The sequence below is a fragment of the Anomaloglossus baeobatrachus genome, chromosome 7 (genome assembly GCF_048569485.1).
Source record: "Anomaloglossus baeobatrachus isolate aAnoBae1 chromosome 7, aAnoBae1.hap1, whole genome shotgun sequence".
Lineage (NCBI taxonomy): Eukaryota > Metazoa > Chordata > Amphibia > Anura > Aromobatidae > Anomaloglossus > Anomaloglossus baeobatrachus.
In genome coordinates this window covers 274,376,178-274,403,048 of record NC_134359.1, presented here as the reverse complement: position 1 = coordinate 274,403,048, position 26,871 = coordinate 274,376,178, and the positions used below count along the sequence as shown (strand labels likewise).

Below are 26,871 nucleotides of genomic sequence, written 5' to 3'. Positions count from 1 at the left end.
GGAGGCGTGGCTATATGGGGAGGGAAGGGTTTTAATACCCCTTTTCACAAAGTCCCAAATAGAACAAATCAACACGCTCAGCGCCATGTTGTCCTGCTCCCCCACATAATGCGCCTGTGGCCCACCGAGGATGATGGGAAGGAGGACATATGTCATCCCCCCCATCACCACGGCAACGCTCAACTACCACAGTGCGAGGTAGTCCGGGACAGCACATGCGTATGTGTCCATGGGAATGTATAGAGGAAAGAGTAGAGCAGGTCAAGTGCGTCCAGTGTCACGCCATCCTGCCCTCCCCTTCCGCACGATGCGGCGGCAGCCCACCGAGGAAAAAGGGGGAGTGATATGATACGATGTTCAACAACTACCATGTAGCTGTTTACCCGAGCCGTAGGGCCCTAATGCTGACTTCAGCCCTGAACCTAACAACAACTAGAAGCAGCCGGGCAGTACGCCTAACGCTCCCTATGTACCTAAAACTCAGCTGGAGAACTACATAAACCTAAAAGCAGAAAGTGGAAAAGCTATCTTGACTCAGAGCAGATTTTCCCAAAGGAGATTGGAAGACCACCACATATAATAACGGTTAGCAAGATGAAAGGGCGCACACAGTCAGAGCTAGATTGAGCAAAGTGAGGCCATATGCTAATTTCTAGGATACAAAAAGACAGGATAGTGAACTCTGGAGTCCGCATAAAAATCCTAATATCCTACACGGAGTATGCAAAAAGGGGTGAGTAACCTAGTACTCATATGTACGTACTCCGTACAATGCTCGGTAACACTGCAGAAAAAAGGACTAACAAGAAACCCTGTAACTAAGATCTCCAACATGGATTACCAGGGAGAAAATTCCCCCTTTCTGAAGGTACAAACAATTCTAGGTAAACACAAATACCTTCAGAAATAATATGCAAACGCACGAATCACAAAGCATACAAAATGTATGAAACAAAACTATAGACTTATCTTAGTGGAAGGCAGGAGAGCAGAACCACTCTGGCCTGAAGCTATCAGACGACTGGCAACAGCATGAGGTCCAAACACCCCTATATCCAAATCAAGCCAGCACTAAAAATCAGGTGTGCAACAATCCAGTCACAGACCTCAATGCACCAACACCGGCGACCACCGGGGGGAGCCCAAGAGCGGAACCCATCCAGACAGCATTCACAACATTTCTCATTTTACTCGGCTGTACATGACTGCTACTCCAGGTTAGACCTCTTTTTCCTTAAACATGGGGATCTACATTCTCTGGTGGCTTCCTCAATCGAGTGCATATCATTCTCTGATCACGCCCTGATCACAATAACTCTATCCCTCGGTTGCCCCATTGGGAGGCAGAGTCAGTGGACCCTGAACACTTCGCTACTCGACGAACCAGTGACAATGCAGGAAATAAGGGAGGCCTTGAGGGAATATTTCAGCTGTAGTGGGGGGGGGTGAGGTGTCCCCGGGCATAGTCTGGGAGGCGCACAAATGTGTTGTGAGGGGACTGTTCATCAAACATGGGGCTCGTCTGAAGAGAGAACGGGAAGCTAAGGTTACATCTATTCTGGCAGACATTAGAGAGCTGGAGGCAATACACAAGGGGTCTCTGGGAGGGGACGTGGGGGCCACTTTGGTCAAGAAGAGGGAGGAGCTGCGGTCCCTGCTATATTATAAGGCTAGGGGAACATTGGCTAAGTGTAGACGGCATTTCTACAAATTTGGCAATAAGAGTGGCAGGACCCTGGCTAGAGCTCTGAGGACACAGAGAGCGAGAGGATACGTCTCTAAGGTGCACACCTCGGGAGACAGGTGGGCTACTTTGCCGAAAGACATTGCCTCCGCTTTTAAAGATTTCTATTCCACCCTCTATGCAATTGATGAGGGGCGGTCTGAGAGGGCCAGGACGGAATTGCGTAGCCGTATACGGAGGTACATCGCGGACTCCGGCTTGGGACATCTCAAGCCGGAGGCTGTGGCCGACCTGGAAAGGCCCATATCGAAGGAGGAATACCGGTCCGCAATTAAAAAATCCCCCACAGGTAAGGCCCCTGGCCCGGATGGTTTCCCTCTGCTCTATTACAAAAAACTGGATTCCATTTTGACTTCCCCATTTCTCTCAGCATTCAACCGTGTTCCACATTCTGTAGCTGCCCCCTTGCCAAGGGATACCCTAGCTGCTAATATAGTAGTCATCCCTAAAGAGGGCAAAGACCCTACTTCGTGCTCTAGTTACCGACCCATTTCCCTCCTCAACACAGATTTGAAGCTCTTCACTAGGATTCTTTCGGATAGGCTATCTCCATTGCTGGGGGAGATTGTTCACCCGGACCAGGCTGGGTTCATGACGGGTAGGGAAGCAAGGGACAACACGACTAAGGCTTTGAACTTAATACACAAGGCAAAATCCGATGGGCTGCCTTTGATGCTTCTGTCGACCGACGCAGAAAAAGCGTTTGACAGAATGAACTGGATTTTTATGGAGGAGGTTTTGCGGGCGGTGGGGTTGGGGAGCATGATGCTTCCTTGGATTTGTTCCTTGTACAGCAGCCCTTCAGCAGCAGTCAGAGTGAACGGTCTCCTTTCAGAGAAATTCCCCATTCGTAATGGAACAAGACAGGGTTTGCCCTCTTTCGCCCCTGATTTTTATTTTGACTTTGGAACCCCTGCTCAGTCGGATTAGAGGCAACATTAACATATCGGGCCCTAACGTCTCAGGTACTACTTATAAAATTGCGGCTTATGCGGACGACTTGCTTTTCTTCATTACCGATCCTCGGGTTTCCCTCCCTAATCTTCTGAGCGAGTTGGAAACATACTCCTCTCTATCCAACTTTAGAATTAATATGTCAAAATCGGAGGCCCTAAATATATCTCTCCCCCTTGAGCAAGTCACATCGTTACAATCCGCATTCGAGTTTAGGTGGGCTAGCCAGTCTTTGAAGTATTTGGGCGTTCAGTTGTCTGCGGACGCTGGCCAAATCTATAAGTTGAATTATCTCCCTCTTCTGCAATCTATTAGAAAAGATTGCGCTAACCGGGGGAAGGGTTACTTCACATGGTTTGGGAGATGTTCAATATTGAAGATGAATATCCTGCCACGTCTCTTATACCTCTTTCAATCCCTGCCGATTAGGATTCCTAACTCTTTCTTCAAGGAACTGGCCTCTCTACATATTAAATTTATCTGGGCCAACAGACCTGCGAGACTTTCCCGGTCCCTCTTGTGCAGACCTAAGAGTAGGGGTGGCCTGGGTATCCCAGACCTTAAAAAGTACTATTTGGCCACGCATATGGTTAGGGTATTGGATTGGTGCCGCCATTCCAGAACAAAGCCGTGGGTGGCCCTAGAACAGAGTTTCTCGGAAATACACCTCCCGGCCACCCCCTGGCTTTTGAACCTCTCCCTGCCTGCCCTGAGATCCCATCCCACCATTGGCGCCACTCTGGAATGCTGTTCGAGAGGGGAGGTCAGACGTCTCCTCTTGCCAGTGCCTTCCCCTATGTCACCCATACTAGGTGATCCGGAATTCCGTCCTGGTCTTTCGGACCCGGTCTTTAGAAATTTGGTTCAGGGGGGCAAATTCAGAGCTTGCCATCTGGGTAGAGAGGGGGAATGGCCTTCACTAGCGGATATCCGGGGCCTCTTGCCCTCGGGTCCCCTGGGGGAATGGAGGGCTATGCAGTTGAGGCACTTCATGCACTCCCTCTCTCATTTCAGTCGGTATGCCGGACCTCCTACGGGATTCGAGAAGTTGTGCCTAGCAGAGGGAGTCCTTCGACACTCACTATCCCTGGTATACAATATGTTAACAGATCCGGGAGATTTGCCCCCCCCCCCCCGGCCTACCTACTGCAGTGGGAGAGGGACCTGGGGATCAGTTTATCCGACTCACAAAGAAACAACATCCTCCAGTTGGCACATAGAACTTCGATCAGTTCCAGACTGTTGGAAGCTAATTACAAACTGTTGGCTAGGTGGTACAGGGTCCCGACCAGACTCCATAGAATGTTTCCCTCAGCTGACCCTGCTTGTTGGAGATGCGGTCTGGGGGAGGGTGATTTTGTGCACATTTTTTGGTCTTGTCCTTCTCTGCAGTGGTTTTGGTCAGAGGTGGGGGAGGTAATCAGACGGGTGACCAGCACATCTGAGACACTGGGTCCGGAGCTATTTATCCTTCAGCTATCCGAACTCCCGGTCTCTAAATATAGGAGATCGTTGCTTAGATTCCTGGTCATGTCTGCCAGGTCTTGCATTCCGCTTGGCTGGAAGTCTACTACCCCCCCCACGCTGACACAGTGGGTTTCTCGGATTAACGATCTGATGCATATGGAGGATTTGACATCCTCTATTAACGACCGTCAGGAAGACTTTTATAGGACATGGTTTCCATGGTTGGAGTTCACCTACTCGGCAGAGTACGCGGATTTGTTCTCTGTTCCTCAGGAGTCGTGATCCTCCTTCCCCCCCCCCTTTTTTTTTTTTTTTTTTTTTCTCTCTCTCTTCCTCTTCCCCCCTCCCTCCCTTCCCTTTTTCCTACACCACTCTCTGGCCCCCCCTCCTGCTTTCTCCTCCCTCCCCTTTCTTTTCATCTCTCTCTCTCTCTATAGACCTTCAACCTTCTTTAGGCTTTGATCTCTTTTTCTTTGCTCTTCTCCCTACTATCATTAAGCTGGGTCGGCTTATAAAAAGTGTAAACTGGGCCAGACTCGAGTAGTAGTGGGGATGGGAACTGTAGATGTGTGCTGACTGTTTGTATATACATTATGTCATTGCTGTAATAATACCTGCGTCCCCGCGGGGAGCAGGGGATGTTTTGTCTAGTTACGAGTTTGGCTTTAAAATAAAGAATTTAAAAAAAAAAACAAAAAAAAAAAAAAACCAAACATTTTATTTGTTCCTATAGCAACCACTGACAGTTTCTATTAATAGCCTGTAGCTCCCACCTCCCTTCAGTTTAATGGAGGCAGGATTGCGTAGAGTAACTGTAAAGCGCGGGGTTAAATTTTCCCGTCAAAACATAGTCTATGACGTTCCCTGGGTCACGTGGAGTGTCTGTGCAAAATTTCGTGATTGTAAATGCAATGGTGCAAATTCCTTTAGCGGACATACATACATACATACATACATACATACATACACTCAGCTTTAGACCCGTTTCACACGTCAGTGAAAAACACTGATGTTCTTCACTGGCGTGTAAAACACGCACATGTCCCTCCGTGTTCCGTGATTCACGGCACACATGGGTTGTCCATGTGCAATCCGTGATCCGTGATTGCACATGGACATTACTCACCTGCCTTCATTACTGCTGTCCACGGCGCTGAAGTCTCCTGCTCTGCAGCGTCCGCCCTCCGCTCTCAGCACCTACTTCCTGGTCTGCAGTTCCTGCCCTCATGAATATTCATGAGCCAGGCAGGAGCTGCCGAGAACGGAGCAGGCAGAGCGAATCACAGGCAAGGTAAGTTGAAAATATTTAATATGTCCGTGATTTTATGGTGCGTGTTTCACTGATCACACACGGATCACAGCATAGTGTGATCCGTGGGTTATCAGTGATGCCATAAAAAAAACTGACAGGTCTCCGTGCAGAATCACGGCCACGGGTGCACGCTGCATGGAGACAAGTTCAGTGAAAAATCACTGATGTGTGAGCAGACCCATTGATTATAATGGGTCTGCGTATGTCAGTGATTCTGGTACATTTTTAAAAAAAGCACAAACGTACCAGAATCACTGACCTGTGAAAGAGGCCTTATATTAAAGATTTACTGGGTGTCACTAGGGAGGTTGGTTGCAGTGTATTTTCCTCTTTTTCCCTTGTGTGGCATTTTCCATCTCGGCCACTCTTCCTTGTTTTACTGCTTCACCTTCCTTTATAAATGATTTCAATAAAATATTTCTTCACTTTTTCATTTTTATTGTGGTCCTGTGGAAATTTTTTGGGTTTTTCCCTAATTAACAATTTTGGCGTTATACTTTAGGGGTCACCTATTCTTTTAGGTTCTATGTCTATCCTCTTGGACCAGACCATTCCTTTTAGGAATAATTTCTAGGTTTTGCTTTAAAATGGTGGTAGAAGGGATAGGGGAATTAGAGCAAGCGCATTATACTTACCGGTCTCACACACAGCTATAACGCTACTTCCAGGGCCACTCATTATCCTTCATACATATGCACTGCTACCCTCGCCCATAGGCAATGCTGGTGTCTGTGATTAGTTACAGTCATACTGCGCCCCCACCCTGTGTGTCCGACTGCTTTCAATCACAGACGCTGTATGAGTTCCTAGATTGGTGTAAAAATAAATAAAATTGGCTTAGGGTCCACCATATTCAGATACTTAGCACAGGTAAAGCAGATGGCTACAGGCTGCAGCACCCAGCCGTGTGCTTATCTTGGCTGTGTAACAAAATAAGAAGGACCGCATGCAGCTTTTTTTATACAAATAACTTAAATAAATAATTTTTAAAAACCTGTATGTGGTCTCCTTCAATTTTGATACCCAGCCATGATGTAGCCGACAGCTGGGAGCTGGTATTCTCAGGCTGGACCCCCCCAGCCTAAAAATAGCAGCCTGCAGCCATCCAGGATTGTTTGCTTTATCATGACTGGGTTACAAAATTGGGATATGTATGTCTTATGTTGATACATAGCCTTTATCTGCGCTGGGTATCATAATATGGGGGACCCTACCTCAATTTTTTTTATTTATCTTTACACCAATCTAGACACACACAGCGTCTGTGATTGAAAGTAGTCAGACACGCTGTCACAACGGGAGGGGCGCGGTCTGACTGCAACTAATCGGAGACGCTGCAACTGCCGGTGGACAGGGAAAGCGGTGCATATGTATGAAGGCTGTTGAGTAGCCCCGGAGGTAGTATGAGCAGCCCCAGAAGCAGTGTTACAGACGGACGTGAGACTGGTCAGTATAAGGCTCCTGCTTTTCCCTTTGTTTTGTGTGTTTCAGTTTTTGTTGCCATAAATTCCCTCATTCAGCTAAAATATGGATTATATATGGCTGACAATGTGATTAGCGGTATGTGTGAGAACCCTGGCTGTGCTGTATGTCGCAGTAGTATTATTTTATTTATTTTTTACTTCGTTTTATTAACAAAATAGTCAAGTCAGACATGGTACACCACGGATTGTACATAGCAAAAAACAAATTATAAAGTACCAATCAAGCATCAAAGCTAATCTCAACCATATCTGGTGCAACGTTATCGTCTATCTACTTTAACATTGGAACAATCAACGTATCTCTGTGATAGACATGCAGGCAGCTTATTCAGAATTAGTCTGAGATAACCATAACTAAAGATCACAGAAATAACACAACAGACAAAAATAAAGTATAACCATACTATCACTATTTGCCGCTGGAGGATGTCACACCTTCAAATAGCAAAAAGAATCATTAGCTACATTAACCTCTCTCTCAAGTTTCTGTGAGTGTGCTGGGAGAGGAATTCCATAGATCCCAGATTTTACCCCACAGGGGCGTACTAACATATTCAATGCGTCACCAGCATTCCCGGTCAACGCTCTTCTGAATGCCAGGCACTTCCAGTCATGCGCATTAGACCTCTCTGAAGCTGGGACACATACACCCGGCTTCATACTTCACTTGACCGGACGTGCCTGGCATTCAGAAATGCGGTTGCAGCAAACACAGGTACGCGCGTCACCACTGGTGATGCTGAATTGAATAGCATGTTAGTACGCCCCTGTGGGCCCTGGTGGGCATACTTACATGCTAAAAAGGCGGACTACTCGGGGGATATAACGCCCATGGGACTAGTCCCCCATGGTCATTAGCATAAGATAAAGATCTTTAGAAATACTTTTTCTAAAGATCTCTTTATCTATGCTAGTGTATACAAGGACAGTTAAGGTCCAGTCACACTAAACAACTTACCAGCGATCCCAACAACGATAGGGATCGCTGGTAAGTTGCTAGGAGGTTGCTAGTGAGATGTCACACTGCGACGCTCCAGCGATCCCACCAGCAACCTGACCTGGCAGGGATCGCTGGAGCGTCGCTACACGAGCTCACCAGCAACCAGTGACCAGCCCCCAGCGCCGCGTGGAAGATGCTGTGCTTGGTAACTAAGGTAAATATCGGGTAACCAACCCGATATTTACCTTGGTTACCAGCGCACGCAGCTACACGTGCAGAGAGCAGGGAGCAGCGCACACCGCTTAGCGCTGGCTCCCTGCTCTCCTAGTTACAGCACACATCGGGTTAATTACCCGATGTGTGCTGCAGCTACATGTGCACAGAGCAGGGAGCAGCGCACACTGCTTAGCGCTGGTTCCCTGCTCTCCTAGCTACAGTACACATCGGGTTAATTACCCGATGTGTGCTGCAGCCACATGTGCAAGGAGCAGGAGCCGGCACTGACAGAGCGGCGGAGGCTGGTAACGAAGGTAAATATCGGGTAACCAAGGACAGGGCTTCTTGGTTACCCGATGTTTACCGTAGTTACCAGCCTCCGCAGAAGCCGGCTCCTGCTGCCTGCACATTTAGTTGTTGCTGTCTCGCTGTCACACACAGCGATCTGTGCTTCACAGCGGGACAGCAACAACTAAAAAATGGCCCAGGACATTCAGCAACAACCAACGACCTCACAGCAGGGGCCAGGTTGTTGCTGGATGTCACACTAAGCAACATCACTAGCAACATCGCTGCTACGTCACAAAAGCTGTTCGTTAGCAGCGATGTAGCTAGCGATGTTGCTAGCGATGTTGCTTAGTGTGACAGGGCCTTTAGGCAGGAATTAGCAATATGCACCCAGAACTGCTCGTGGTTCTGGATGCATATTGCACCTGACAGGTTCCCTTTAACAGCTAACTCAATGAATGCCCTATTGGAATCCCATCCAAGGGATAATCAATGCGATTGCACTTTAGATGTTTAATCAAATGCGATTTTATTGTGAAAAAATATATAAAACATCCAAAAAAGTGGAAAACAGGGAGCCACCAGGAGGGACATCAACCTAAGTGCTGAAGTTGATGGTTCCACCTGCGTTCCAGTGTGCGCAATGCGGAAGTGATTTGAATGGAGGTGAGCAGTCAGAGCTCCATGCGCCATAATCACCTGAGAAAAGCACAGGTTCTTATTTAAAATGCATCGTTTTAATTGGTTACGGGTACTTTATATAGACTGCTTGACCCCACCCTGACATGCCTCTTTGAGAAAGCATTAGTGAAACGTACGTCAGAGGTGGAGGGGCACGCCAATGCTGTTGAATGTAATAAGGTAAATGCTGTTTTTCAATGCCATTGATTCTATTAACAGATAGTTTTTACAGGATTGGTAATATCGCCAATATGAGCTTTTGCATGTGTTATATGTGATGCCATGTCTGTGATATACCTGCATGTGATGTGGACAATGTGTAAAATTTTGGGTTACTATGGAGCCTTTTATATGAACACAGCCAGCTGGCCTTCACTTATATGCTAACGATATCGGACATATAGCCGCAGGTCAGTGCCATCTCCCTCACATGCGGTTATATTGTTTGACGGGTCGCATATACCTATGCGCATTCTATTTCCTTTGTATACTGCACCTTAATTGGCTCTGTGGGTGGTGTATACACTTGGTTATCCACGATACACAGACCCAGCTTTTAGGGGATGCGGCTATAAGGTTTAATTATTTGTAGTTTCACGAGCGCAATCTTCAATTGTTATATACATATTAAATTCTGTCTATAAATGGATACTGATAATTGACTTTATTAATAGTATATGTAATTTTATATTATACGCATACATATATATACACACACACAAATATTGTATAATTACAGTGTATTATAACAGTTGGCGGATTATTTATTATAATTATACATATCAGCTTCAGCACTTTGGTTTATGTCCCTCCTGGTGGCCCGTAACCAATTAAAACGATGCATTTTAAATAAGAACCTGTGCGTTGGTTTATGGTTTATAGCACTTTGGTTTATGTCCCTCCTGGTGGCTCCCTGCTTTCCACTTTTTTGGAAGTTTTGTATATTTTTTCACATAAAATCGCATTTGATTAAACATCTATAGTGCAATCGCATTCATTGTCCCTTGGATGGGATTCCAATCGGGCATTTATTGAGTTAGTTTATGCACACACGATAATATAAACTAATTGTAAAGGACAAATTTGTTGATTAACTATCCCTTTAACAACTACCTGTTAGATCACTGCAGCATTTACATGAACCTTAACCCTTTCACTGCTAGAAGAAATTTTAATATTCTCCAACTCGGGGTAAACGACGAGCAGACACAGAAGGGGATCTGCGATCAACAACACACAGTGACCTTCTGATCCCAGATCCCCCCTGAGATCACATCAGGCTGTGACACACTCATGACAGTCACAGCCAGGAGTAGATTATAAGGCTATGTGCCCACGCTGCGGAAAATTTGCGGGATTTGCCACGATTTTTTCTCGGAAATTCCGCGGATTTTTCAAAAATCCGCAGTACAGCGAGTCCCCAGCCATTTCTATGGCATTTGAGGAGTGCTGTGCCCATACTGCGTTTTTTTCCGCAGTGGAAATAATGCGAATTTCCCTGCGGAAAAATCTGCAGCATGTGAATTATTCCTGCGGATTTCTCTGCAGGGTCCCATACTTACCTGCCTTGATAGCAGCGGTGCAGACTGGAGCACAGTGGAGCTAGGAGCAGGAAGGAGGTGGGCGGGGCCTGCACGAGCTCCAGTCATGTGACAGCCAGAGCTAGTGCAGGCCCGCCCACCTTCTCCTGCACAGTGCAGAGATACGGCGGGAAAGTGACGTGTTGCGTGATATAGGAAAGTATGCACCCCTGGGGGATCACTCCAGCACTGGTTCTGCATTGAGGTTACAGTGCCGAAGCCATGGTACTGTATCCTCAATGCAGGACACCACAGCATATCCGTAGGATATTCCGCAGCATGTAAACAGACAAAGTTGTGCTGCGGTTTTCTGCGAGCTCCTACAGAATGTTCTGCGGATATATCCGCAGGACACTCTTCCCGTGGGCACATAGCCTAAGAGAAAGCAGAATATTCCCTGGGTTTATCCAGACTTATGTGTGCTGCAATGCCCTTGCTTCCTAATACACGAACATATGGCTCCTCCACCCTGCACTGTGCAACTTGAAGTAGTCACCGAGGCGGTGGAAGGAGCTGTAACAGTCACTGCTCAGAGAGAGAGGTCTGATACAACCCTCTACTGTCCCTGAAGGCTCAAAGAGACCGGCTGCAGGGAGAATATGACTGATGATAAAACAAGTTTGAGGCTCATTAACTTTCATTTTGATGTATACTGATGGTTTTTCTGTTCTCTTATGCATTTTATATTGCAGAACATTCTCTATTTACACAAAGGGATACGTTGCCAACAACGATAATTTTAACGCCGGTATAAAATATTCGATCAATGACAAATGTTTTATTGTTTGACATGTGATGTTTGCACTGAGCAGTGATCAGTAATCCACATTATTACAATTGATTTCCTAGGCAATCATCACATTTTAGACACTTAATAGAATATTACAGACAATTTCTACGACATTTTTTACTTTTACTTAAATTTGTAATTTTCATATTTAGATTACTATAATTTAAGTTTATTTTGTTTAAAAATCAAATAAGTTTTCTTCTTGGCAGATGACTGTACCAGCACCTCCGAAGCACATCTGATACCTTCATATTTTAAAGCAGATGATTGTAGCATCACACAAGATACATATGAAGAGCAAGGACACATCTCAAATATACTCTCAGCAAATCATCAGAAAGAACTATCATCTGATCCTGTTAAAGAACTATCTCCTAATCTATCAAAGACTGTTAAGCAAAACAGTAGTGTCAGAAGTGTGAAAGATCAAAGAGCGCACACAAGGTTGAAGACAATTTTATGCTTAGAATGTGAGAAATGTTTTACAGATAAAAGGAGATTTGCTATTCATTGGAGAATTCACATAGGAGTGAAGCCATTTTCATGCTCAGAATGTGGGAAATGTTTTAGTTGCAAATATTCTCTTGTTAAACATGAGAGAATTCACACAGGGGAGAAGCCATTTTCTTGCTCAGAATGTGGGAAATGTTTTACAGATAGATCTTCTCTTCGTACACATGAGAGAATTCACACAGGGGAGAAGTCATTTTCATGTTCAGAATGTGGGAAATGTTTTCTGAAGAAAAGTAATCTTCTTACACATGAGAGAATTCACACGGGGGAGAAGCCATTTTCTTGCTCAGAATGTGGGAAATGTTTTCATCATAAACCTCATCTTCTCACACATGAGAGAATTCACACAGGGGAGAAGCCATTTTCATGTTCAGAATGTGGGAAATGTTTTCTGAAGAAAAGTAATCTTCTTACACATGAGAGAATTCACACGGGGGAGAAGCCATTTTCTTGCTCAGAATGTGGGAAATGTTTTCATCATAAACCTCATCTTCTCACACATGAGAGAATTCACACAGGGGAGAAGTCATTTTCTTGCTCAGAATGTGGGAAATGTTTTAGACATAGATCTTCTCTTCTTACACATGAGAGAATTCACACAGGGGAGAAGCCATTTTCTTGCTCAGAATGTGGGAAATGTTTTCATCATAAACCTCATCTTCTCACACATGAGAGAATTCACACAGGGGAGAAGCCATTTTCATGTTCAGAATGTGGGAAATGTTTTCTGAAGAAAAGTAATCTTCTTACACATGAGAGAATTCACACGGGGGAGAAGCCATTTTCTTGCTCAGAATGTGGGAAATGTTTTCATCATAAACCTCATCTTCTCACACATGAGAGAATTCACACAGGGGAGAAGTCATTTTCTTGCTCAGAATGTGGGAAATGTTTTAGACATAGATCTTCTCTTCTTAGACATGAGAGAATTCACACAGGGGAGAAGCCATTTTCTTGCTCAGAATGTGGGAAATTTTTTAGAAATAGATATTCTCTTTTTGAACATGAGAGAATTCACACAGGGGAGAAGCCATTTTCTTGCTCAGAATGTGGGAAATGTTTTACAGATAGATCTTCTCTTCGTACACATGAGAGAATTCACACAGGGGAGAAGTCATTTTCTTGCTCAGAATGTGGGAAATGTTTTAGACATAGATCTTCTCTTCTTACACATGAGAGAATTCACACAGGGGAGAAGCCATTTTCTTGCTCAGAATGTGGGAAATGTTTTACAGATAGATCTTCTCTTCGTACACATGAGAGAATTCACACAGGGGAGAAGTCATTTTCATGTTCAGAATGTGGGAAATGTTTTGTTAGGAAATTACAACTTGTTAGACATAAAAGAACTCACACTGGGAAGAAGCCATGTTAACTCCATGGTGACAACCTAATTCTTTTGTTATGTTTTTACCAATAAAACAAATGACTATACTACATAAAAAGTTAATACATAACATTTACCTTCTGTCTACTATGTCAGCTTAAGGGTGCTTTTACACTGAGTTCCTCTCCCTGTTCAGTGGTCCTGTCGAGGCCTCTATCTGAACCCCCCCCCCCACCCAACTCCCCTCCCAAAAAAAAAAAAACCGGAATTTGGATGTATGCGCTGATAGGGCCACGGACAATAATGGTGCAGATGGAGTCTGTTGTGCTCCATTTTCGGGGGTTTATGCTTACTCGAAGTTGATACCCAGATGCAGTCTGCTACAGCTGGGTGTGCGCCTCCAATAGGCGTATATGCCTGAAAATGGTGCGCGACAGAGTTCCATTGGTGCATACGTCCAAACCCTGTTTTGCGGGGGGTTCGAACGGATGCTCCAATGGGACCAATGAGCGGGGAGAGGAACGCAGTGTAAAAGCGGCCTTATCCTTCAGATGTCCTTTTATTTTGCCAAAAGGGTTAAACATTTAACAGCAAGTTTGAGCTTTGATTATTTTAGGGCAATTAACACAACTTATTTTTTAGGGACCTATTTGTTTTCAAGTGACTTTCAGGGGCCTATGTATTAGACATTTCCTTGAAGGAATATCAGTTTTAAAATACCACCCCACAAAATATTTAATACGGCTTTCAGGAGGTTTAAGTCTTCGGGTGCTTCATAAGAAATGCAAAATGGAATTATTGGAATGAAAAACTGTGAAACTATCATAATGTGTGGGGGGGCTGTGGGTAACCTGTAGTGGTGTGGGGGCCATCATATAGTGTGTGGGGGTCTGCAATCACTCTCTATGGGGAGGACTCTGGGGACCACCATCAACAGGGCCACCTCATCGTGTGTTAGGCCCCTGTGGTGGCAGCCATAATACTGTGGGGGTGAGGGGGGTTGCTGTGGTGCTTATGTCAACATTTTCTGAGATCCGTACCATTTTCATTTTTCAGGTTAGATCTGTGCGGGCGCTTATATTTTGCGTCCTGAGCTGATGTGTTTTTATTATTACCATTTTGGGGTAAATACAATGTTTTCATCGCTTATTGCATTTGTTTGCTAGAGGATAATCAATTTAATATTTTGATAGACCAGACTTTTGCGTATGAGGATTTTATTTTTCTTTATTTTTAATGTGGGAATAGAGGGGTAATTCAACTAAAACTATTTTTTATGATTAAAAAAAAAATCTATATATTTTTTATTGTATTTAGTAGTTCTTTTAGGGTAATTTACTCGCCATCAGCCGATTGCTTGTACTTCAGGATTGCTGTATATAACAAAAAGTCATGGTTTCCGATGAACGCTACCCATGGATTGGTTTTCTTAGCAGTACAATCTTGATGGGCAAGATGTCTTTAGCAGACCCCCAGTGGTCATGATAAACCATCCGCTCACTGTGATTGTTTATCAGGTGGGACGATGGCTAGTTAGAACCATGTGCCCCTCAGCCACGCGCTGTACATTCCGCTTAGAACAAGGTTAAATGCTGCAGGCGGAGCGCCTCTCCACTTGTGGCTGTTAGCGGCATGAGGATGGCTTAAAAACAAAACCATTTGCCAGCAAACATGTGGGCTCAGCTAACTGAGACTGCATCAAAGACAGGGAGCCGGCAAATGTTGTGTAAGTACATCATATATGTTATGTTTCAATCCCTTACCAACATATAAATTCAGCAAACAGTATCACATGTGCTCAGATTAGATACAGTAGTTTAGAAGATGACATCACATGATTTGGATTTTATAACCGCTCCGTATATGGCATCACACATGCCTACATTAGATACTATTTTGGGATTAGATACAGTATTACATGTAAAATTAGGTTCAGCAGTCAATATTACACTTGACAGGATTAGATACACAACTCAGCATACAGTATCACTGGTGCTTGCATTATACACAGCCAGCGGATCAGTAGATTGTATCACAGATGACCTGATTTGATACATTGGCTTAGAAGACAATATTACACATGCTTAGTTACAGTGAAAAAGCAGATGGTATCACACATGATAGGATTAGATACACATAGCTCAGCAGTGTGGCACAAGACCGGATTAGATACATTGGCTTAGAAGACAGTGTGATGGTGGGATATGGTGTACTGTGTATCAAGTTGAGTAGGTTCATATTTTATGCTTGGTTCACTGTCCATTATTTGTATTGCCTATGTGTACATTGTATTGTCTGTAGGTAATCACCCCCTGCAGTGTTCCTGTCCCTCAGTCTGGGGGAAGGGGGCCTGGGATCCACCTAAATTCTCTGCTTACCTGGAGGATTTGTCGTTCTGGGTGAGACTTACGAGAGAAGAAGCAGGATTGAACCTCTGAGGGAAAAGCTGCGGCTCCTCAGAGAGACCTGGACATTTATCCCATTACTGGACTATATTCGTGTTTCTTTACTATTTTTACCTTCTGTATGGTGGATTATGTTATGGACCATTTGATTTGCTTGGAATAAATGCTCTTTGGATTATACAGCCATCTCTAGGTCTGTTGATTGTGTGATATGGGAAAGGGACTCTACCACAGACAGTATCACACAAGATTAGATACAATAGTTCAGCAGTCAGAATCACACTTGATAGGATTAGATAAAAAGCTCAGCAGACATTATCATGATAGGATTAAATACAGTAGATTAGTAGACGGTATCACACATGATGGGATTAGATACAGTGGGTTAGACCGTATCACACATGATGGGATTAGATACAGTAGATTAATTAACAATTAATACACATATGAAGATCATTTACATAATCACAAGTAACTCCATGAGTTCCTACAAGCAAGTCAATACAAATATAATGTAATTATACAAATATAATTCATTCCCTTAGGTTATTTTGTATCCAATTTTATAATCCAATATAGTTCTCTTAACAAAAGGGTTTTTTTTTTCGTATATCTCCCCCTGTAATCTGATCATCCATTTTCTCTATACCATAAAATGTGAAATTATGCAGCTCACTATTATGTTTCTCCACAAAGTGTTTGCATGCACCTGAATATCCAGAATTTTTATTTTTGATATTCGTGATATTTTCCGCTATCCGTTTTTTTATTTCCCTTATTGTACAACCTATATATTTAATTTCATGTTTTTTTTGCAGTATATACAATAAACTACAAAGTTCGTATTGCAGTTAATTCATTTTTTATATCCGTTTTCATATAAATTTTTTGCGTTTGTAACGTATATTGGCATACATTACATTTTGGGCACGTGCATTTATAAAAGCCATTACAACAGTGTCACGTCTTTTTGGGGTTTTTTTGTGGCACATATAAACTCGGTGACAAAATCGCACTCAATGATTTTCCCCTTCTTGGAGCACAAGTAAATCCATCACTAAGAATTTTATTCAAATGTTGGTCTTGATATAGAATTGGGATATATTTCTGTATTTTTTTTTTATCTCATGAAACTGGCAACTATAAGGGGTGCTGAAAACTACATTAGATTTACCCGATCTCATGTTATTGCTTGATTCCATATTCTTTTCTCCAATTTTCATGGTGTCTTTTTCAATTACTTTTTTATGCCTCCATCAACCTGTCCTTTCTTGTATCCCCTTTCAAAAAGTCTTATTTTTGCTAACTCACTTTGTTCTTTAAAGGGAACCTGTCACCACTTTTTTGCCCTATAAGCTGCAGCCACCACCACCGGGCTCTTATATACAGCATTCTAGCATGCTGTATAAAAGAGCCCAGGACGCTGTGTAGAACATAAAAAATACTTTATTTATTTATTTATTTACATGTTAGAATACTGTATATAAGAGCCAGTGGTGGTCGCCGCAGGTGATCGTCCAAAAAAGTGGTGACAGGTTCCCTTTAAACCATATTTTATTCAAACAGTTTCTATAGATTCTGTTCATCTCTCCATACGGTATGGAATTAATAGTATGACCTGGATGGCAACTATCTGCTCTTAAGGCTGCTTTACACGTAACGATATCGCTAGCAATATCATTAGTGAAAGCACCCACCCCCATCGTTTGTGCGTCACATGCAAATTGTTGCCCGTGGTGAACAAACTCGGTAGTACGCGTCACACGTACTTACCTCCCTAATGACTTCTATGTGGGCGGCGAACAACCTCTTCCTGAAGGGGGAGGTTCGTGTGCCGTCACAGAGCAGTCCACTAATAGAAGCGGAGGGGCGGAGAGTAGACGCATGAACGTCACTCCCACCTCGTTGCTGACGGACGCAGGTAAACTGTTGTTAGTTGTTCCTGGGGTGTCACACGTAGCGATGTGTGCTGCCTCAGGAACGACGAACAACCTGCGTCCAGGAATGTCAACGATATTTTGAAAATGAACGACATGTCAACAATTGGTAAGTATTTTTGGATCGTTAACACTCGTTCGGAGGTGTTACACGTAACGACATCTCTAACGATGCCGGATGTGCGTCACGAATTCCGTGACCCCAGCGATATATCGTTGCGTGTAAAGCCGCCTTTAGGGTTGTGTTCCCACTAATCGGTTTCCTGTAGTTGCGGTAATTGATTTTATGTTTCCTGACTGCCCCTTAAATATAAATCTAAAAAACTGACTTGATTTTGCAGTTCAGTATATGTAAATTTTAGATTATTATCGTTTGTATTAATGTATTTAATAAATAGTGGGACCCTCTCCAATTCTCCCACCCAAATTATTAGTATGTCATCCAAATATCTTAAATATAGATCTACAGGCTGCTTTACACGTTTCAATTTCTCGTGCGATCGCATTTGCGATCGCACCTGCCCCCCATCGTTTGTGCGGCACCGGCAATTCCTTGCCCGTGTCGCACAAAGTCATAAATCCCCGTCACACGTACTTACCTTCCAAACGACCTCGCTGTGGGCGGCGAACATCCACTTCCTGAAGGGGGAGGGATGTTCGGCGTCACAGCGACGTCCCACAGCGGCCGCCCAATAGAAGCAGAGGGGTGGAGATGAGCGGGACGTAAACATCCCGCCCACCTCCTTCCTTCGCATTACCGGTGGCCGCAGGTAAGCTGCAGTTCATCATTCCCGGGGTGTCACACGGAGCGATGTGTGCTGCCTCGGGAACGATGAACAACCGGAGCACAGAAGGAAGTTCGTTTTTTTCAAAATGAGCAACGTATCAACGAGCAACGATAAGGTATTTTTGCTTGTTCACGTCGCTCATTTGTGTTACACGCTAGGATATGTCAAATGAGGCCGGATATGCGTCACTAACGACGTGACCCCAACGACATATTGTTTGATATATCGTAGCGTGTAAAGCCCGCTTATGTCTTTTATAAATGGGTTTTTGCAGAGAACATCAAATTCTCTTCCCACCAAACATAACCACCAGAACATAAAAAGAATAGCCAATGAAGGCGAGAAACACGAGCCCATCGGGCAGCCCTCAATTTACATATAATATTCCTCATTAAACATGAAAAAATTATATTTCAACAAATATTCTATGCTGCGTACAAGAATTTCCTTTGTTTCATCAGTATACCCACTATATTTCGGAAAGTGATGATAAACAGTCGTAACTGCTAATTCATGAGGGATAGAAGAAAATTGGTTTATAACATCACAAGACAAAAATCTGGATTTTTCAGACCGTTTAGTTTGTTTCATATAATCTATTACCGTTGAGGTGTCTTTCAAATATCCCGGGTTCTGGAAATCAGAGGCTGTAAATGAAAATCTACCCATTTACTTAGATTTTCATGCAGCGACGAAATACTAGATATAATGGGTCGCAGTGGAATGGGGAACTCATTTTTATGGGTTTTCGGTAAACTGTGAAAAATTGGAGCAATGGGATTATTTTTTTTTTTTAAAAAACTCCCATTCTTTGCCCATCTTCCAGCTATTGATTCAGGATTCTAGTACAGGATTCTGTGGGATTTGATTGGATTTTTTTGTATGTTTTATTGTTGTCCAAAATTTCATAAACACATTTTTCAGAATATTTTTTATCCATAACTACAATACATCCTGCCTCATCTGATCATCTCTTTTTGAAAGACTAGCAATTGCTTTTCTCTCCTCAAGGGTTAAATTGTCACCACCCCTCCATCCATTATCCTTGGTGTTTTTAAATTATTCCTTCAAATCTCTCTCTCCCTGTGTCAGACCTGCAGTGCTGAGTGCGGTCTCTCCCTGTGTCAGGCCTGCAGTGCTGAGTGCGGTCTCTCCCTGTGTCAGGCCTGCAGTGCTGAGTGCGGTCTCTCCCTGTGTCAGGCCTGCGGTGCTGAGTGCGGTCTCTCCCTGTGTCAGGCCTGTGGTGCTGAGTGCGGTCTCTCCCTGTGTCAGGCCTGCAGTGCTGAGTGCGATCTCTCCCTGTGTCAGGCCTGCAGTGCTGAGTGCAATCTCTCCCTGTGTCAGGCCTGCGGTGCTGAGTGCGATCTCTCCCTGTGTCAGGCCTGCGATGCTGAGTGCGGTCTCTCCCTGTGTCAGGCCTGCAGTGCTGAGTGCAATCTCTCCCTGTGTCAGGCCTGCGGTGCTGAGTGCGATCTCTCCCTGTGTCAGGCCTGCGATGCTGAGTGCGGTCTCTCCCTGTGTCAGGCCTGCGGTGCTGAGTGCGATCTCTCCCTGTGTCAGGCCTGTGGTGCTGAGTGCGGTCTCTCCCTGTGTCAGGCCATATCAAAAGGAAACTGGAGAAAAACAGGTTTTTCGCCGCGCTTGAAGACCACAGACTTTGGTGTCAGACAAATGATTCTTTTTATTTCATCCTACGCGTTTCGGAGACCCCAACTGTCTCCTTCTTCAGGGAAAGGAATATTCATTTCCCTGAAGAAGGAGACAGTTGGGGTCTCCGAAACGCGTAGGTGAAATAAAAAGAATCATTTGTCTGACACCAAAGTCTGTGGTCTTCAAGCGCGGCGAAAAACCTGTTTTTCTCCAGTTTCCTTTTGATATTCCATTTGTGCAACAGGGCTGCTGCTGGACTACTTAGGCGCTCACTCTATGCTGGTAAAGGAGTTGTGACTGGCACAACCCGATCAGGTGAGTGCACCACTTCTATATGATTTTTACCCAATATATCGGGTAAGACCCTATTGCGCCTTCTCTCTCCTATTTAGATTTTCCTGTGTCAGGCCTGCAGTGCTGAGTGCGATCTCTCCCTATGTCAGGCCCATACCTCCCAACTTTTCAAGAAAGGAAAGAGGGACAGCGGCAAATTTTGACCACGCCCCTAGCCACACCCATTTGGCAGTAAGGGTCATTCAGCAGATGTCCCGCACTGTTCATTCATATTCATAGCAGTCAGAATTTTTTTATATTTCTGTGTGTCACTATATGACATGTTGCTTATTTGTACCTATAAATCCGTGTTCACACGTTGCATAAATTCTTTTTGTTTCTGTCTGCACCAAACTACACAATAACTATCTTCTCCATTTCCATTTTTGCTGCATTTTTTTCTGCCTTTTCTCCATTATTTAATGTGTTTTTGGTTCAGATGTGAATCTGTGTTTTTAAGTGTTTTTATTGTACAGAGAAGCTTTTTCCTGCATTTTTTTAAGCTCCACATAGAAACCTCCAGAGAAAAAAAACCCCCGAAACCGCAGAATTCAGCGGCGTCTTTTCATGAAATCACATCCACTTTACTTGGACAATTAAACACAGCGGAATAAATGTGCAAAAAACAGCAGAAAAAAAATGCAGCATTTACACTACATGGGAATATGGACTAATGGTCCAAGCAAAGTGGATGAGACGTCATGCAATCTCCGCCCCTGGTGCGTAGAAAGACACCGCTGAACTGTGCAGATTTGGTGTTTCTTTCTTTATAAGCTTTAGGATTCACATCAGCAACAAACATGTATCAAATAAGGGGGACAATGTATTATTATTTATTATTATTTATTTATAGAGCACCATTAGTTCCATGGTGCTGTACATGAGAAGGGGGTTACATACAAAATACATATACAAGTTACAGTAGACAGACTAGTACAGAGGGAAGAGGACCCTACCCTTGGGGGCTTACATTCTATAGGATTATGGGGAGGAGACAGTAGGTGGGGTGTAGATGGGGCGGCAGCTCCGCACGGTGGTGGGGCGGCAGCTCCGCACGGTGGTGGGGCGGCAGCTCCGCACGGTGGTGGGGCGGCAGCTCCGCACGGTGGTGAAGCAGTGAGGTCATTGAAGGTTATAGGTATTTCTGAACAGATGAGTCTTTAGGTTCCGTTTGAAGTTTGCAAGTGTAGTAGATAATCTGACGTGTTGAGGCAGTGAGTTCCAGAAGACTGGGGATGCTCGGGAGAAGTCTTGGAGGCGGTTGCATGAGGAGCGAATGAGAGCGGAGGAGAGAAGGAGATCTTGGGAGCACCGGAGATTACGTTTTGGAGTGTAGTGAGAGATTAGTTCAGAGATATATGGAGGAGACAATTTGTGGATGGCTTTGTAAGTCAGTATTAGTAGTTTGAATTGGATACGATGGAAGATTGGGAGCCAGTGAAGGGACATGCAGAGAGGAGAAGCAGGGTGGTAGTGAGGCAATGTATAAAAAATACCGCAAACACGCAATAATCAGAGAACATTGTTATTGCACTCGTGGCGCGGACACCTGCAGAAAAAATGCAGCATTTACGCTATGTGTGAACACGGCCTCAGTGATACATTTTTATTACATTTTTTATGGGTTTTAATAAAGAAAAATAATAAATTGCACCATTTTTTTCCCGCCATTTACCAATCCCCATAAATAACCTGATCGCTGTGTTGTTCAGGTCATTACGATTACAGGGACACCAAATATGCCCATGTTATTTGCTGATTTGTGATGTTTATTATTTTATAAAAAAGTGTAATAAAATTACATTATTCTATTTTTTTATTATTTTTAGTAATTTTATTAGAAGAAAAAAAAAATCTTCTTTTCCTCTCTCTCTCTAGAATACAGGAGATAGAGACACTGCTGTGTACAATGGAGATGTGTCCTGTGTAATCTGCTGCATTGTAGGTTCATTTATGTAAAATCCTCCCTCTGACAGCATCAATCCTAGTGGCTCAACAGCTAGCGCAGCTAGGAAAGCTAGGAGGCTGCTGGACACAAGTTTTGAACATTGCTGGTTTGAATCCAAGGTGGTGAAGGTGAAAAAAAAAAATTGTATTTGTATTTTTTTCCTCATTTCTTTATAGTAGTTTTATGGGAACAAATGAATCTGACTCTTTCCTTCACCTACATTGAGATACAGTATCTATCTATCTATCTATCTATCTCTATCTATCTATGATTCTATCTATCTATGATTCTATCTCTCTATCTATGATTCTCTCTATCTATGATTCTATCTATCTATGATTCTATCTCTATCTAGTATCTGTCCTGTATCTATATATACCTCTATCATCCATCCATCCCACTATCATCCATCCATCCATCCCTCCCTCTATCCCTCCATTCATCCCTCTATCATCCATCCATCCATCCCTCCCTCTATCCCTCCATTCATCCCTCCATTCATTCCTCCATTCAGCCATCTATCCCTCCATTCATCCCTCTATCATCCATCCTCCCTCCCTCTATCCCTCCCTCCATTCATGCCTCCATTCATCCCTCCATTCATCCCTCTATCCTTCCATTCATCTCTCTATCATCCATCCATCCCTCCATCTATCCCTCCATTCATCACTCCATTCATCCCTCTATCATCCATCCATCCCTCCCTCTATCTCTCCATTCATCCCTCCCTCTATCCCTCCATTCATCCCTCTATCATCCATCCATCCCTCCATTCATCCCTCTATCATCCATCCATCTCTCCATTCATCCCTCTATCCCTCCCTCTATCCCTCCATTCATCCCTCCATTCATCCCTCTATCATCCATCCATCCCTCCCTCTATCCCTCCATTCATCCATCCATCCATCCCTCCCTCTATCCCTTTATTCATCCCTCTATCATCCATCTATCCCTCCCTCTATACCTCCATTCATCCCTCTAATCATCCATCCATCTATCCATCCCTCCCTCTACCCCTCCACTCATCTCTCCATTCATCCATCCCTCCATCCATCTTTGCAGCTGAATAATCTGCTTCTGGTGTCTCACCTGCAGTATAGAGGTCAAGATAACAAAATCTTCCTATGGGTTTCAATACAGGAAGTAGCTCAGTGGTAGAGCTGCTGCCTTTGGGAACAATGAACTCACAGTTCCATGGGGTTGAGTCCCGGCTGCCCCGAAAATCCAGAGCCGATGATAATTTAATTTAATTTATTCACTGCACTGAGGGGAGGAGCCGGGACATCAGCTGTGAGCCGCGGGGCTGCAGGACACACCTCTAAAATCGTGGCAGTCCCGCAGAATCCGGGACGGTTGGGAGGTATGGTCAGGCCTGCGGTGCTGAATGCGATCTCTCCCTGTGTCAGGCCTGCGGTGCTGAGTGTGATCTCTCCCTGTGTCAGGCCTGCAGTGCTGAGTGCGATCTCTCCCTGTGTCAGGCCTGCGGTGCTGAGTGCGATCTCTCCCTGTGTCAGGCCTGCGGTGCTGAGTGTGGTCTCTCCCTGTGTCAGGCCTGCGGTGCTGAATGTGATCTCTCCCTGTGTCAGGCCTGCGGTGCTGAGTGCGATCTCTCCCTGTGTCAGGCCTGCGGTGCTGAGTGCGATCTCTCCCTGTGTCAGGCCTGCGGTGCTGAATGCGATCTCTCCCTGTGTTGGGCCTGCAGGAGCGGCACTAGATGGATTAGGAGTAGAGTTGAGCGCGGTTCGCGGTTCGAGTGATTTTGGGGGCTGTTCTGGATTGAACTAGAACTCGAGCTTTTTGCTAAAAGCTCAATAGCTCGAGTTATGTTCGAGAACGGTTCTAGCAGCAAAAAGCCAAGCTAATTAGTAGCTGGCTTTTCGCTGTAATAGTGTAAGTCACTCTGTGACTCACACTATTATGAAATTTCAGCGTATAGTGTGCAGGGACAGCGCGTTCAGATCACTGCTGCTGGGATAATGGCGATCGCCATTTTTTTTTTTCTCTTCTTCCTTCCCTAAGAGCGCGTGTAGTGGGGCGGGCCAGCATGTCAGCCAATCCCAGACACACACACAGCTAAGTGGACGTTTTGCCAGACAAGCAAGGACATGTGTCATAGGCTGTCTATGTCACATATCCCTGCATTATAAAAACGGGTATCTGCCTTCTGCGTCTGGGTGTCAGTCACCGCTGGCGCAGCTCCTGTCGCCGATCCTGTTGTGTACGCTCTAGACACAGCGCTATACAGAATAGGGATAGAAGTTTCTTTCAGCCCTTGTAAGGGCTAATTACAGCTTGCTCAGAGCCATAGGTGATAGTCAGGTGCGTGGAAACAGCTACGGCTACCGTTACAGTTTTTAACAGCTACAGATAACAGCGTCTGTGTAGCTAAGCTCAGGGACTTCCTTGCTGCATTTCACCATTAGGAGGGATAGAAAGTGAGGCTTCCTTTCCTCTACACTGACCCACAACCCGGCCACTGTACCCTCCTGCCCTTTTTAGCAAAGCCATTTTAATTGCAAAGTGCTGCCAGTTAGTGCCATCCTAAAAATGGCTGTTGGACTTCATTAGTGTCCCATTGGTGCCAAGCTATTTGCAGCACCTCTGCATTGCACCATCAAACTCATTTTTACTAAGCCATTATAATAGCAAACACTGAGGAAACTTAGTGGCATCCAAAAAGTAGCTGTTGGACTTCATTAGTGTCCCACTAGTGCAAAGCAATTTGCAGCACCTCTGGATTGCACCCTCAAGCTCATTGTTACTAAGCCATTATAATAGCAAACACTGAGGAAACTTAGTGGCATCCTAAAAGTGGCTGTTGGACTTCATTAGTGTCCCACTGGTGCCAAGGTATTTGCAGGACTTCTGCATTGCACCGTCAAACTCATTTTTACTAAGCTATTAGAATAGCAAACTGTGCTGCCAGTTTAAGGGCCATAGTTGCATTGTCAGGGATAGTTATTGTTGTTTATTCTGCTGTCAATAAAGGTAGTCCACCGCTGCAATCTACGCCACCTCTCAATTTTTACTCCCGCATTTTAAGTGCACAATCTTGTCGCAAACAAAATGAGTGGCAAAATGACAGATGCTGGTGGAAAGGGGAACAGGCGTGTTGGAAAAGGAAAAAAAGTGTTTGTCCGTGGGGAAGGTGGCAAAGCTCCATTAACATCTGCTGAAGATAGGCCATCCTCCAGCAAAAGTAAGATGTCTACTACTTACCGTGGACAATCCGATGTGCTCCCTTTTTTACGGACACGAACAACTGGAACAAAGGTAGATGATGGCCAAAAAAAGAAAATGCTTGAATGTATCTCAAGTGGTCCAACAAGTGCCCTCTCCGCCACCTCAACTACCGCATCCAAAAAACACCAGTCCTCTGAGTTGTCATCCCAATCACACTTGCTTTCTCCCAGCTCTCAAGTCTCCATCCGCCCTGCACAATATGGTGGAACAGAGATGGCTGAGTCTGCAGAGCTGTTCAGTCACACTATAGCCTGGGAATCAGAGGTCTGCTCCCAAGCTACAGTGAGTACAGACCAGGAAATGGTCTGCAGTGATGCCCAGAACCTTTGTGACTCAGATTCAGGCCGTGATGACTAAGTTTCTGATCATAATGTTGAGCCTTATTCACAAACTGTAACACCTGTTGTAATAGACAATGAGGAACATACTAATGACGATGAGACACAGATACCAGATTGGGATGACAACTTAAATATTCATTCAGGGCAGGAAGAGGCTCGGTCTGAGGGTGAGGGGAGTGCAAACACAACGCTTGATGAGGAAGTTCTAGATCCCACCTACTGTCAACCCACAGTCAGTCACTAGAGGAGGTCAACAAAGGCGGTGGAGGAGGATGCAACTGAGGACGAAGTTACCTTGCGCCTTCCTGGACAGAGGAGGAGTACTGGTAGCACGTCTACAACTGCATCCTCAGCCACCACTCTGCCTTTGAGCACTAGTCGGGGGGGCTCAGCAGGTCGCATGCCCTCTAAGCCTTGCCTAGCCTGGTCCTTTTTTGACCTAGCAAAGGATCGCCCAAATCATGTGATCTGTAAAATTTGTCGGGAATCTGTTAGTAGAGGCAAAAACCTCAGCAGTTTGACAACTTCTTCCATGAATCGTCACATGAATAAATATCATATGTCCCAGTGGGAAGCTCACTGTGATGCAATGCGGCCTAGCGGAGCGGACCATCCACCGCCTGCCTCTTCCAGTGCATCCGCGCGCTCTTCTTCTTCTAGGACTGTGGGGACAGCTGTCACACCTGGTTCTCCACGCACAACTTCCACCACTGTAACCGCAACAGGCAGTTTGCTTGGTAGGTCGTCAGTTGGTTTGGAAGGGGAAACAAGTGCGTGTGTACAGGTCTCTCAGACATCGATAGCATCAACGTTGGATGAAGGCAATATCATGTCTATGCCTGCACTTTCCTCACAAAGCTGCATTTTTCCAGGGACACCCTACTCAACACCGTCTACACACAGCAGCCAGATCTCTGTCCCTCAGATGTG

At 44.6% G+C, this 26,871-nt stretch overlaps 1 protein-coding gene across 2 annotated transcripts in view; it reads left to right on the top strand.

Moving 5' to 3' along the window:
• LOC142245455 (uncharacterized) overlaps positions 1-26,871 on the top strand; it is a 144,228-nt gene that overhangs the window by 19,920 nt on the left and 97,437 nt on the right. Inside the window, exon 3 of one of the 2 annotated variants that reach the window (XM_075318174.1) lies at positions 11,666-16,506. The exons of the other annotated variant lie outside the window; for it this stretch is intronic. Coding sequence (XP_075174289.1) covers positions 11,666-13,344 — 1,679 coding nt within the window. The 3' untranslated portion in view covers positions 13,345-16,506. Of the gene's footprint in view, positions 1-11,665; positions 16,507-26,871 lie in introns of those variants that run through there. 2 annotated transcript variants of the gene reach the window in all.